The 14,613-nt window shown below is 41.5% G+C and overlaps 1 protein-coding gene across 8 annotated transcripts in view; it reads left to right on the forward strand.

Annotated features, from left to right (window-relative positions):
• The window catches only part of TTBK1 (tau tubulin kinase 1), a 103,753-nt gene that overhangs the window by 19,404 nt on the left and 69,736 nt on the right, over positions 1 to 14,613 (forward strand). For 7 of the 8 annotated variants that reach the window (XM_021389770.1, XM_021389768.1, XM_021389765.1 and 4 more), the window contains one exon: positions 5,808 to 5,955. In XM_021389770.1, the coding sequence (XP_021245445.1) occupies positions 5,808 to 5,955 (148 nt within the window). Of the gene's footprint in view, positions 1 to 5,807; positions 5,956 to 6,161; positions 6,296 to 14,613 lie in introns of those variants that run through there. The other variant, XM_021389771.1, reaches the window with a different exon arrangement.

A 14,613-nucleotide genomic window follows, 5' to 3' on the forward strand; every position in this document is an offset into this window, starting at 1 on the left:
TGTTGCTTTGAGTATATATATGCAGATACTCTTGCCCTTTCCTGTGGACACTAGCTAGCTTGGGCTTGTGCCGTTCCCACAGTTCATCAAGCCTCAAGTTTCTATTTAATGGCCAGGAGCGGTAAAACTTCTCCTGCAAATTATGATATATTTTGTGTGTGTGTGCGTGTCTGTTTCGTTTGTTTTTCTTTCACACTCCAAGCCAAGTAACTTTGTTCATAAATGCTACAGGACTCTTTAGAAGCCTAAAATATGTCCAGTTATGCTTGTAGAGAAACATTTCAAACTGATTTTAAATTTGTATAGGCACTAAGTGTGGGGTTCAGTGGCTTCATTATTGTGTGAGCCTGAGAACTGCTAGAAGCTCTTCCAACTACTCTACCTTAGAAAATACATAAACATGCAGCTATACTGCCAGCATCAACTAATTCTAAATGGAATAATTGCCCTTTATGTTTTGTAGTGTTAGCTCACAGTGTTATTAAATACTGCACTGAGATCATTACTCTGCTTGAAGTCTCTGAGAAATTGCATCATCTGCTTAAGGGCAGAAATACCACTGAGAAATTCTGATGCCCGGATCTACCCGTGGTATTTTGTTTTGTGTTAACTCAGTTGTGTTGTGAGCCCTCACTGCACAGTCGTTGCTGGTCCCCTCAAGAGTGTATGCCCATTAGGCAGGTCTTTTGTGCTGTCCCCTTGGTGTGCCAGGTGTTGGTGTGTGACCAGTCAGAACCGGGAGCTGCATGGGACTCACAGAAGTCTGGCAGAAATATAATTATATCTCTGTTGACCCAAGGCACTGGATACCATAGGAGCAAGTTACGGATGAAAAGGGGGGTGCTCCTAAAGCGAGCACAGTGGTAGCTTTTTTTTTTTGTCATAGGCATTTCTGAATTTAACACATAGCGTGCAACCTGGACAGGCAGAGCTTTGCTGTGAGTACTCGGATCCTGCTCAAGCAGGTGTGCGGTGTATTTATGTGGCACTGGAGTTGAGATGCCAGAAGGCTTTTTCTGTAATTTGTCCTCCCATTGTGACTATCTCTGGCTGGGCATCTGCTTGAACCTTGTACTTCTTAGTGCTGGCATACTTCCAGTACTGAGCCAAGTTCTTATTTTAGATCAGTTGAATGTATTCCTTGAATTCCTTTCCTCCTCTCTTCCTATATGCTTAATGACAAATTTTGACAAATGAAGATGTTAGTTCTCTGCAGTTAGCTTGGCAGTAGTTCATTTTCCTGTTGCTCCAAGTGAGTAAAACTTGGCCTTCTGACAGCAATGATTTTTGTTGTTGTTATTTTTGGAGAAGGGAATGGACAGGGAGTGCTTGTGCCTTTCATCAAAACTTTGGGACTTGAAGAAGTAGTCTTTTGAGACTGCTTCTTTACCTGCAGATGTTTTAACTAGATGAAATTTGAATGGTACTAGAACCATGCAACTCTTGCTGAGGCCCCACAGGGTGACTTGAGCCATGTGTGCTCTGTCTGATATGTACTGCTGCACTCAAGGATGGGAACTAAAACATAGCTTGTACATGCTTCGAACTAGGTCTAGGTGTTAAGTCTGAACGGATGCATCTCTTCATCAGAATATGGCTAGTCAACTTGATTGGCTTCTCAGTTTGTGCATGTTTTATCTGAGATACTTACTCCTTGAGATGAGTGCAACTCCTAGGAGAGTGGTATCTGAGAGTTTGGTGAATGTCAGTCTATTCTTTCTCACTTCTTGTTAAGTTAGATGACGCCTGCTTGCCATTTCTGGATGAGCTGGCCTGTTGACATGGGCTGTAAGAGTTGCAGACTTGACCACAGAAGTTCTCCTAATAGGTAGTTGCAGTAGTTACTGTTTGCCCTTGGCAGCATTTGAAGCCTGTGGGTGACAGCCTTGTCACTGGCTGAGTTCTCTTGCCTTCAGTTTGGTCCTCTGCTCTGTCTTAAGGGCACGTGTTCTGCTTTCTGACCTTGCCAGTGACACTGGGAGTGAACATCTCTTTTCCTGGGAAGATCTTAGCAGTATATAATATCCTTGGAAGGCAGATTAGAACAGTAATGTCTTATATGCTTGCTAAATAGAAGATCAAATTTGTAATTAAAGGCTACTTTTGGTTGCTGGGAGATGGGGGGGGAGGGGGGAGTTGGGGGGCTGGGAGATTGCCTTGTTTTTCTGATCTGTCCCTCTGTGAAACAGTGCAATTTTCCATTGTCCCAGTGGACCTGTACTCCTGCCAGAGTACTGTTTTCTGCTTAGTGGGAAGGCCTTTCTTTTTTTTTTTTTCCCTAGGTTCTGAAAGATTTTGTTGCAAGAGTCTTTTCTGGATAAATCCAAAATGTTAAGGATATTTAAAGGGGACTTTAAAGGGAATAGTGTCTGGGTTTTGTGTAACTGCTGATATGTCCAGAGGGGCTTTAGGTGTTGTCTTGCCCCATTGGGACATAGCAGTTTTGTGTTGGTAGTCCTGAGGGAAAGCCCAGTCTGGGGAATTCCTGGAACTCTCTCATCAGAGCTTGCTACACCAAGCAGTCAAGTAGAATGGCTTTTTGGTAACAGCTTACTCCAAGGTCTTGATGTGTCCTGAAAATGACAAAGTGGAAGAAGTGCTGCAATGAACTGTATGGTGGTGTGGCCACTGGTGGCATACTGAAAGGACGGTAAGCATGTCTGAAATGCAGCTGACTTAGCTTGAGTTGTTTATGTGTGAGTCAAAACAGATAGCTGTATTTGATCAGATGAATTGTTCACTCAACTCCTCAAACGTGGACACATAGCTTCCATATGGGCTCTTGCATTTAGACAGAAAGAATCCTGCTACTGACCTCAGCCTAAACAGTAGATGGTCTGATGGAAGGTAGGAAAAAGGATGAGATGAGACTATTTGCTGGGAAGTAAGGCATGGGCTGGGTGATTCGTGATTACCTATTCCATGATTTTCATTAGATGTTCCCTTCTCTTTCTTGAATTTGGATTTAAGTTTCCCTATTTATTTGCTTGAGAGATATATGCCCGTCTCTCATTCACGTCCAGCAGAAAGATGTGTAGAATTCGCCTTAAAACAATGAACTACCACAGAGTATCCAAACAATGAGGAGATGCTCGTGTGGAAACTCCTGACCTCAGCTAAGGCCCTCAGTTGCAATATAATTTGCTCAGTAACAGAGAAAAGGAAACGGCTGCTGATTACCTCTGGATGTTGCTGAAAGACCAAGGAGGTTGGCAGTACTGGTAATGATGAACAGGACCATCTGGTGTGCTGGGAAAAGTATGCTAGAGAATAATTTCCATCAGAGAGTGACTAGAATGCATGTATAAAATCAGTTTTCTGATTCAGCAGAAACTCTGTCTTGATCTCATGCCATCTTGCATTTGTTGCTCTATAGATTTGCATGCATCCTCTAGTTCAGTTTTTTTTTTTCCCAGGTGAGCAGTCTGAATACCTGGACCTTTCTTCCTGAACCTGCTTCTCTGATGCACACTTTCTTATGTTTCTTCTGAGGTAGCAGTCCTAAGCTGTCTAGTCTGTCCATCCTTAGTTTTCCAGGCTCCCACTTATTCTCTTAGTCCTGAAGTGAAGCACTTCTACCTCTTTGAGAGCCTCTAACAGCAAGGTGCTCAGTACTGTGCATCATACACAAGACCTTCCTACAGATCCTTACAGTGTTGCTGTCCTAATTGTATTACCGTGCTGTAGTAGCTTTGCATTTTGACAACTCTGTTGGACGTGGGAACTGTCCATGTTGAGGCCAATGAATGGAAAAGGATCTTTGTGTGCTGGCTCAGAGGTATTTCTTCTAAGATCAATTTATCCAATTTGCAACCTGGCAAGATGTTTGGGTAGCCTGTGTCACCACTTCAATCACTCAGTGTTATATTTATTAGCAATGACTTCTTTTTATGGTGATGTGCATTTTCCCACAGAGACTCCTTCCACTTTCCTTCAAAGTCCTCCCACGTTCCAAATAAACTTCTAGCCATCTGCAGCTTTTGTTATCCCTTTCCTCATCATCCTTGTCATTAATATGCCAGGGAACAGAAGATCCCGTGTACTGAATATTGAGATATTAGCTGATATGTTACTGTGCTGAATGTAGCATTGTTTTGATTGAAAGATTTTTAATAGCCAGCTCGCTTGGTATGAATTTCCAAGTAGAAGTAGAGTTGCACTATAATAATTTATGAATATGTGCTGACCTAGTTATTGGGATGTTTACTGTATGTACATGCCTGTGTAACTCAGTAGAATGTTGTGAGGAAAAATAACAAGGGAAAAGAGAAGAAGAATGGCTCTGGATAGCAACTCTCAAAAGGTTATCAAGAAATAACTTCAGAGACAATACTCAGGGTGTTAATCCTGAAAGTACTACAATCTCTTGTTCCAGCTACCATGCACAAGTGTTTTTCTTGACCTGGGAGCCAGGAAAGCAAATGGTTTTGGTCACCTTAAGAAGGAAAAACCTGCCCTTGAGAGGCTGGAACTTTTGTTTATCAAACTGGACAGATGCACAGGACAGGCTTTGTGGTGCAGAAAACATCCAAACATCATTTAAACCTCATCAAACACTGTGTAAGATACATGTTTGAGTGTCTGGCTGATTTAAGCTGCTTTTTTCTCTTCAAATGTTACTGCTGCTTTTGGAAATGAGCAGTCCTCAGGGCTTCCAGAGCAGCTGTGAACAGAGTGCATGCAGAATGCTGAAGGGCTGCAGTTAGGTTCAATGAATAAGCACTAAGCGGATCAAAGGAGCCCTGGTCTAGCACTGCTGTAAACTTGAAGTTGTTCCTGTGCAGCATAGTGTGCTTTAAACATTTAAGAGAAACAGAAATTAAAAAAAATAATAAATAAGAGTTGTCCTGGCAAAGACATTGAACTTGCTACACTTCAGGGAGCTGTCTTACTTACATAGGTATCTATATGTACGTATGCTTTCAAGTCTCAGCAGAAGGAAATCAAGGGATCACTTTCCAGGAAAGGCTCAGCTTGTGCTCTGAGTGGATGACTGCTCTAGAACAAGTGAATAACCTACATACAGTAGGTGCATATCAGATATGCTGAAACATGGGCATCTTTAGGTTTCAGTTTGTTTTAGATTCCAGGTGGGGAGATAATCCTATTGTGATACAGCCTTTAATTTTGCTCAGAGACACAAAAAGCTTCATTTGATGTAGCTAAAATAATAAGTAGAGATTGAGAATCAGAAGCAGTACCTGTGGCTTGTGCAGAACTGGTTTGAATTAGTGCACTTGTCAGTTCTCAGAAACACGCCACTGAAGTAGCCTCACTAGCACAGCAGGTCAAACATCTTCTAAAAACTTCCAGTGGATATTTTGTTCTGTATTTAAAATCTTGTGAATGAGATTCAAACTTCATTTTATTTATTACTTGCAAACATTAATTCCAGCCACCGTGGTTGTGTTTTACTGCAGAGATTTGTGTGCAGAGGATGAATGACAGTTTTTATCTGCCACACTCTGCATAGTCATTCTGCTATCTCCTTGAAGGGTCTTTCCTTTGATTTTTGGCAAAAACATTGTTGGCATAATAGGCGTTATCATTTGCTTTTGAATGTATCACACGACACCACTTGCAGGGCTTGTTTTTTGTTGTGCAGCAAAGAGTTTATACATAGCACAGTCAAGTGGGCAGCTGGACTTCTGCCTAACTGTGCACTGAAGGGATTCAGCCACAGCACAGACTGGGGGCTGAATTTGTTCCTGCCTGTGCATTAAAGAAGCTAGTGCCTGGCTCTGTGAGAGACAATTTGATGCCATCTCTCCTTGTGCATTGTACCAAATCTCCTTGTACTTTTCTAGTTGAAGAAGATTGGTGGTGGAGGCTTTGGGGAAATTTATGAGGCAATGGATCTGCTTACCCGGGAGAATGTGGCCTTGAAGGTGGAATCAGCTCAGCAGCCCAAGCAAGTTCTCAAGATGGAAGTGGCTGTGCTGAAGAAGCTGCAAGGTAAGGCAAGAAAGCTCTTTGAACTCAAAAGCAAAGGTCACTGTGCATGTTAACTATTAGAATCTAGAGTTGCAAATGTTCTTCATAAGTTTCTCTTCATCTACCTTGTATGGGAACCATTGGGTCATGGCCTGAACCAGTGATTGAGCAACTGGTGAGGGGGTGTGGCCAGCCCTGGGAGCACAGGTGTGAGCAATTCACTTGTGTGACTGGAAGGAGTGAACCCTGGGTTCACCCCACCCTAACCTCATGTAAGGGCTAGCAGCCAAAAAGGAAGCATCTCTACTTGGAGATCACCTCCTCTGGGAGTTTTTTAGTGAGCCCTTATCCTCAGAAAGAGGTGAGCTATTCCTCCTTCATTTCTGAATTGTGACCAATGCCTTTCTTGGGTAATCTGGAAACTGCTTAGTGGTAGCTATATCTTCTACCTTTTACCATACAAACCTGCAATGTTACGTTAAATAATTCAGCTCAGAAAGTTACTACGTTCTGAAAAATGTCCTACTCAAATAGGTTCCAGCTGTAGGGGCTGTTCTTGTTTGCTATGTTAAAATAACAACGGGGAGACTAAAATTGAGTTATTGATACACTCGTTGATTTTGTTTAGTGATACTGATTAGATAATACTGATTAAAGCAAGTGATGTCTGACTAAGAAATATGGTTAGATGGTTGCTTCCAAAGGACTGGGACAACAGTTGTGCCTAAAACATTGTGAGCATGAAGGAGTCTCCATGTAAAATGGTTCAATAGTAGATAAGTCCAAAAAGTGCAGCAGTTGCTCTTGGTTAAGGATACAGTGAGGGGAAATCAACCCAGATCATTAAGAGATTATTGCTGTTTATATCTGAAAGGTCTGGATACACAGAGGCTCTTGGAGGACAGCAGAGCAGGTGGCTGAATTCTGAAAGCAATATAATGAGGACGTGCAAAGCAGAGATCTAGATTTTTGCGTTTGGTTGTATGCTTGGAACTGCTCTGAAATGAGTGAGGGGTGTGACCATGTAGAACAGCTTGTTATTAGAATAATGAGAGAGGATGCTGTTATGCTGGTTAATGTCAATGCATACTATATCCGGGGCAGGGAATGCTTGAAGAGCATGACCTGAAAATACCAAATCAGAACTAGCATCGTAAAACGTTCAGGGAATTGACTAACGCATTTACTTTTCCATCAGCATTTATTGTTGAAAAGAGCAAGTGCTTGAAAAGCAGCCAGAGTTGTATGCAGCATGATCTTGGTAATTTAGGGGTGGGAACGGAAAACTAGGGAAGTTCACTGGCAAAGCAATTAGCAAATATTAAGGAACATAAAAAGCAGAAGCAGCTCAATTGACTATGCATCAGCTATCCAGCGTTTAAGAATGACAAATTACTTCAGCCATGTTTGTACAAATCAAGCTGCTCTGTGAAGAATATAGTTTTTTTGGTTCAAGGTTAATCCCCAAATGCTTCACTGAAATAAATTATAAAGTTAAAATAAGAAATAAGGTTGAGAGATTTGGGAATCGTGTATTGTGTATGTTTTCACAGCGAGCTGTTGGGGAGAGGTGTGAAATCTTTGAGAAAAGGAGGCACTGACTTTAGCCAACAATTGGTAGAGGAGATTAAGATGATACTACCATAGATGGTAGTCAGTTCATGTTTTTCCAGATGAAGAGCAAGGGAAAAGTGTTGTGTAAAATGCATTTATACCTTTCTGGTAGATTGAGCATTGCAATCCCTTTGCTGGTTTTTACTTAGGTATCACACCAACACTGAAAGCCAATGCTTTTTTTCAAAGCTTGTGGTTGTGGTGTTGCATGGTGTTAAAGCTTCACAAAGTCTGCGGTGGCCGTTAGCCCATACTGCAGACCTACTTCAGAGTGTGATTTGGTTGCAGCCCAGTTTCTCAGGGCAGTAGCTCCCCCATGGTTTAGACTGAAGGCCATTGCCAACAGTCAGACTTTTCTCTGAGATGGCTACATAAGGAGCACAACTGCTGATCACTGCAGTGTCTTTTCTACATTTGCAATCTGTGCAGCACAACTGAGGAACCAGTAGGTTAATGGCTCTTCTAGAGAGTCTCTACCTTCTAACAAACACTGTGTGTTTGGGGTTGTTTTTGCATTTTTGGGGTTGGTTTTTTTTGTTTGTTTGTTTATTTAGTCAAACACTGGCACAAATTTCCCATAGATGGTGTGGAGTCTCTGTCCTTGGAGATACTTAAAACTGATCTGGATGCAATCCCAGACAGCCTGCTCTAGCTGACCCTGCTTGAGCATGGATTGTTCGATTGGATGACCTCCGGAGGTCTGTTTCAACACAGATGATTCTGTCATACTTACGCTTGGCTATCTGGGAGCACTGCCACTTCAGGCTCTCTTGACAACCCTGTAGAGTCATTCTGTTCTGAACTTAATTAATTCAATCTTTCTAGCTGTATAAGGCCTTTCCTTTATTTGTTTAGATACAACATCTTTACCAAAGATAAAATCCCTTCTGACTTTTGTTGTTACTTGCAAGGATCCTGGATCACCTTCCGACCTACTTTCCAGGTCTTCATACTGTCTGGGAGGTACCAGCAGCCCTTTTAGGCTTTGGATGAAACATGTTTAAAACATTATCTGAATCCTCACTACAGGGTGGTATTCCAGCAGTCATAGCTGGTTGCAGAATCAATGGCCACAAAACCAAAACACTGGACTTCTCTTGAACTGGCAGCATGTTTTCCCGCTGTCTGCTGTAGGTGAAGTCCTTTGCTGTTAATCTACACCAGACCTGAGTGCAGGAGTCACTTGATGTTTCTGTTGGGCTTGATTATCTCTGGCTGATCTGTCCCTTCCATTGCTGAAGGAATAAGCAAGACTAAATTTATCTAGAGGATCAGAAAACTTCCCTTGAAGAAGGCTGCCATGCAGTTCTGAGCTAGTAAGTGTCATGGAGAGCTAGGAAAACATCAGCAATGGTAGATTTTCACAGTAATAGATTTTTGTATGTGGTGTAAAGCAATAAAAAATTAGTATGTAGTTTGTAAATATAGGGATAATAAAGTAGTAGTAAAAAAAAAAAAGATAAGACAAAAAGATATGTATATATTTTTTAAGGCAGTTAATAGAGAATTACCCTATTAGTGATGAAAATCTTCCCTGAAACAAATTCAGGAGTTGTTTCAGGAACTGTTTGGCATGTCCACACAGGGAATGTCTGCACAAATACAGCTTCTCTATCAGAAGAGTACTATTTTAGTGCCAAGCCCTTTTTTTTATTACTTTAATCACTATTGTTAAATTATTTGCAAGTGAGGTAATTGTATACAATTGTACCCCTTGCAAATGGTTTTAACCTCATTTAGGCTTTTGTCTACTTTGCAGTTGAGTATTTTGAAACCAAATCTAAACTGTATTGTCGAAGTACTTCTTGCAGATACAGCTTGCCTCCAGCACAGGAGGTTGTTGACTTAGTTACAAGTGTTGTGCTGTGTAGGTAAGGCTTTAGATCATGTATGTTAAAAAGGAATAGAAATAAGATCTGTATGTCTAAGTGAACTCAAAGCTGCTTATCCAGAGAGCCAGGGCTTCTACAGGGTTGTCTGTGTCTACATTAGTGAGCAATATAATGAGCAGATTAGTGAATGATAGCGTTTGCTGAGAGCCTTTGCATCTTCACTGTATATGACTTGAGGACTTCTACATATAAACAGTGTGTGGTTTGAGAACTTTGCTTTGGGCTAATTTTAACCAGTCCCTTGGTCTGAAAAGCTCTTTTCATCCCCCACAAATGGAGGCAATTTGATGCTATCTGAGAGTGCCAGTTGTTGGTGTGGACTCTGTTTCCTTTAGGATTTGGGAACTATATGCATCTGGAATGGAGCTTCTGGATCTTCTTGCTTAAAAATATGTTTACGTGACCCACACCCACTCTGTGAAATGATGCATGGCAATTGTGATAATTGAGGCAGTATTTGAGGCTTTAAAAACCCCTTACTGGTACAAACCAGGATTCTGAGGCTCTGTTCTTTGGAATCATAAAGGAGAAAAAAAATGGGCTTGCTTTGTTACTTAGCACTTGGAAGGAGGAATTCTGTCATTTCTAGAAGAGATGTTTTTCCATATCTTCCATACTTTTTAACCCTTTAGGATGTAGATGAAGGGTCATGAAGATGATCAAAGGGCTGGAGCACCTCTGCTATGAAGAAAGGCTGAGGGAGCTGGGCTTGTTCAACCTGGAGAGGAGAAGGCTTCAGGGAGATCTCACTGCAGCCTTCCAGTACTTTCAGGGAGCATGTAAGCAGGAGGGAGATATATATATATATATATATATATATTTTTTTTTTTTTTAACAGGGCCTGATAGTGATAGGGCATGGATAAATGGTTTTCAGCTAGAAGAGATGAGATGTAGAGAAATAATTATTTACTCAGAGAATGGTGAGACCCTGGCATTGCTGCCCAGAGAAGCTGTAGGTGCCCAGCTGCTGGAGGTGCACAAGGCCAGGTTGGATTGGGCCCTGGGCAGCCTGAGCTGCTGGGTGGCAGCCCTGCCCACAGCTAGGGACTGGAACTGGGTGGGTTTTTAGGTCCCTTCCAACCGAAGCCATTCTGTGATAGACAGAAACTGATCTGCTCTCTCTGTGATGTTTTTCCCGTCGGCACTCCACTGTGGAGCAAAATTTAACTTGTAAAGGGGCATCTTTAAAATACTATCCTGACTCCTTGGGGTTAATCAGAACGTAATGGCTGTGTTAAAAGAGCTGTAGCACAGCTTTTGAGGTGCTGCGCCTGGGCTATTTCACTGTCAGTCTGGCTTTCCTGAGCACTGTTTCTGTTCACCCACCACAGGGTTTTTTTTTTCCTGGTGTGAGGGCTCTGTGTGCTTGCCTTTGACCTCACTTGTCAGCCAGATATTTCTAAGCTCTGCTCAGTGTGACATGTTCTTTGTAAAATCCTTCTTCTCAGTGTAACCAATCTCATTGCGTAGGACTCTGATTAATTTTATTCTGCAGTGCAGAGCTCTTCTGCATATTGAATAGTTGTGCAAGATGCAGCCTAGTCACAGGCATTGTAATTTTGAGTGCCTGATTTTATTACAGAAGACAATGAAGCAATTCTGTGTTGCTTCTTCCCCATTTGCTGCCAGGGATTGGACAGGTAAGAATTCAGTAATAAAAAAAAAAAAGGGGGGGGGGGAGCAAAAGGGATCTCACTTATTTTTTCATGTTTGCTAGTCCTAGTCCTTTCTTTTTCTGCGTGTGACTTGCTCTTGTTAAAGCGGTGTCTTAACTCCCTGCAATTCAGTTTGTTACTTTCACAGATGCTTTTCATGTTTCTACAGTATTTTGCTAGGCTGAGGTAACCATGCTATCTGTAGAGGCAGGAAAGCAAGATAAGAACCCTTGGAAGGTGTTAAGCTACCACAGGGAAGCACATTCATACACCTGAAGTAGCTCTAGCCTCTCTGCCAAGCATGTTTTGCCATGTGAGGAAGTCCTATGGGTGTTTGAATGAACTGGCTTTTGGGCCCCGTGTTTCTCTTGGCATCACAGGAGTGGGGAGGGCCATGGGATGGAGAAATGAGAATTTAAAATACACTTTTTGGAGGTGCTGTTGAATTTTTGCACCTTCACTTTTTTGCCTTGCCTTGTTTGGAGTCTGTTATCAGCTGGTCATCTTAAGGTTTTTCATGGACTTGGGACACAAGCAGATGAAATGATGCTATGCAAGGCCAGGCGGTTTTACCTTTTGCTTTTGGATTAGAAGGTGATGTCTAGCCTTCTTTAAATACGTCCATTAGTTCGTTCATTTATTACAGAAACAATAGTAAAGCTAAGCCTGATGATGAAATTATAGTTGGTTACTGTTGAACAACAGTTACATAGACCTGACTTTCAGTACTGAATTTTTCTTTTATGTTCAAAACTTCTTGTCTCTGAGTTGACAGAGAAGAAACTTGCTAACTGCAGAGGGAAGAAAACTATAAACTAGTCAACTTTGCCAGGCTACAGATGATATTTCCAAGTAAAGTTGGAAGATGGTAAAAATAACTCTCATTTTGTTTCACAGTCATGGCAGGTCCTCCATTTCTTTAGAATATTTGTTCAGAAGTGACTTCAGCAACCCCCAAAATACAGAATGAATGCTAAGCTGATAAACCTGATACTGATGCTGACAAATGAATAAAATAGAGGCTCTCTGTAAAACGGAAATTATATGTGAAAAATGGGTGCATTAAGTTTCCAAATCCCAGTGAGGGCAGTTGTAGAGGTAGATGTCTGCATCTGTGCATGGAATAGAGCATGTGCCAAGTGCACGAGCAAATTTTGTGCAGTATCCACTTGGACCTTACCTGTATGGTTGGTCTCAGGGGTCTGGGTGGCTGTGCCAGGCTGGTTATTTCTACCCCACAATGTATCATTGTTTTGGTATTTCTTGTATTTCCTGCATAAAAAGGAAACTTGACTGATGATTCCAAAATGAAACTGAATTTATTACTAAGAGTGGTCAGAGGCTGCTGCTGATGCACGAGGCAGACCTGAAAGAAAAACAGTGTTTGGCATAGAGGATAATTGAGGCTGGCAGGGGGACCTCTGGAGGGCTCTAGTGCAACCTCCTGCTCAGAGCACAGACAAGTAGATCTCATTGCTCTAGGCTTGTTCCAATACATTTTTCAATTTTTCAAGATATGCAAGAATGGGTAATAGTCTAACTGTAGCTGCCTAGAGATTTATGGTGTTTTATGGTGTAAAAGTTTCTTTAGTATTTATGGAGGATTGTTAGCAATGGGATAGCTCATCTGTGGAGATGGATCACAAAATAAGACAAGCATCGATTTTAAGAAATAAGTTCTTGAAATTCCTTTACACGGAAAGAGTGGTTATTTCACAGAATCATAGAATGGTTTGGGTTGGAAGGCACCTGTAAGATCGCCTGGTTCCAACCCCCTGCTATAGGCAGGGACATCTCCCACTAGACCAGGTTGCTCACAGCCCCATCCAACCTGGCCTTGAATGCTTCCAGGGAGGGGGCATCCACAGCCTCTTTGGGCAACCTGTTCCAGTGTCTCACCACCCTCACAGTAAAGAATTTCTTACTAATATCTTGTCTAAATCTAGCCTCTTCCAGTTTTAAATCACTTCCCTTCATCCTGTTGCTACATGCCCTTATAAAAAGTCCCTTCCCAGCTTTCCTGTGGGCCCCTTCAGGTACTGGAAGGCCGCTATAAGGTCCAACCGGAGCCTTCTCCAGGCTGAAGAGGTTTCTCTCCTTTGCTCTCTCAGCCTGTCCTTGTAGGGCAGGTACTCCAGCCCTCTGATCGTCTTCCTGACCCTCCTCTGGACCTGCTCCAGCAACTCCATGTCCTTCTTGTGCTGGGGGCTCCAGAACTGGATGCAGTACTCCAGGTGGAGTCTCACAAGGGCAGAGTAGAGGGGCAGAATCACCTCCCTCAGCCTGCAGGTGAAAATACAGAAAATAGGGTGACTTTTACAAAAAAAAAAAAAAAAAAAACCTTCGAATTGCAACTGTAATGTTATATATTTTTACTTTTCTTTCTTGCTATTTGATTAGTTTAATTGCTGTCATGAAAACACACTAGGAATATTTAAAGATTTAAATCAGTAGATTAGCATAAATACTGGTTTCTAGTATCTTGAAACTGATATGTGTGGAAAAATATGCTCAAAAAAGATGATTGTTTAATATTAAGTGCTGCGTAGTGAATGTTTATCATGAAATTGAAAAGTTTAAATATTAACCTGTTTATAATTATAATTGTATATCTACAATGTGATATTTATATATCCTATGGTGAAAGGGTTTTCCTTTTACTTCACGTTTTTTTTTTATTCATTAGGACATGGTTATTGAGTATAATTTTTGAGTTCCTTCAGAACAGGGATGGTGAAGACCATTTCAGTGTCTGAAATATTTGTATTTCTTACCCCATAGTGTATGAGAGTATGTGTATGCTCATTTTAATTTGAAAGCAATAGCAGAAAGAAACATTTCTTTATGGGTGAACATTAAAGCACTTCATTAACTAAATGCTTAGAGGAAGTGAATGCATGTTTCTATCTGGCAGTTAGTGCAGTGAAATGAGTGCAAGGATACTCGCACTAAATGTAGCTTATACTTTTTGTTCTTTTCTGAGTTAAAGTATGCTTTGCTGTTCTCTGTGCTATGATCTTCATGCTTGTGGAGGGCATGTGTGAAGGAAGAAAGCTACTTCCTTTTGCCTTAAAGGAAAATATGACAGCTCCATCGTCTTGATTGCTCAGTAGGTTTTTAACATGATTGGTTTTGTGTGCTGCATAATTTTGATCAGCTGTAGGACTGATCTGCAGGAATCCCAAAGTCATGGCCGACTCTCATCTTCCATCTGCTACTTCAGCACGGCATGGACTCCTCTGAGAGAGCAAGCAGTTATATCCTGGTGCCTCCTCCAGTTGGAAAATGAGTAAAGGCATCCGAAACCCAAAGGGTTTTATGCTGTAAGCATTTATCCCATCTATGTGACCAGCTGGCTGTATATACACTGCCTCTAAATGTGGCCTGCTTTCTTTACACTCTTATGTTCCTTTTGCTTCATGCAGGAATTGGCGCAGGAATGTGTTATCAGCATAGATATACATAGAGTTCTCAAAGATAAACAATTACAAATGCAAATATGTTTTCTTTGTGTAT

Source organism: Numida meleagris, chromosome 3 (genome assembly GCF_002078875.1).
Source record: "Numida meleagris isolate 19003 breed g44 Domestic line chromosome 3, NumMel1.0, whole genome shotgun sequence".
NCBI lineage: Eukaryota > Metazoa > Chordata > Aves > Galliformes > Numididae > Numida > Numida meleagris.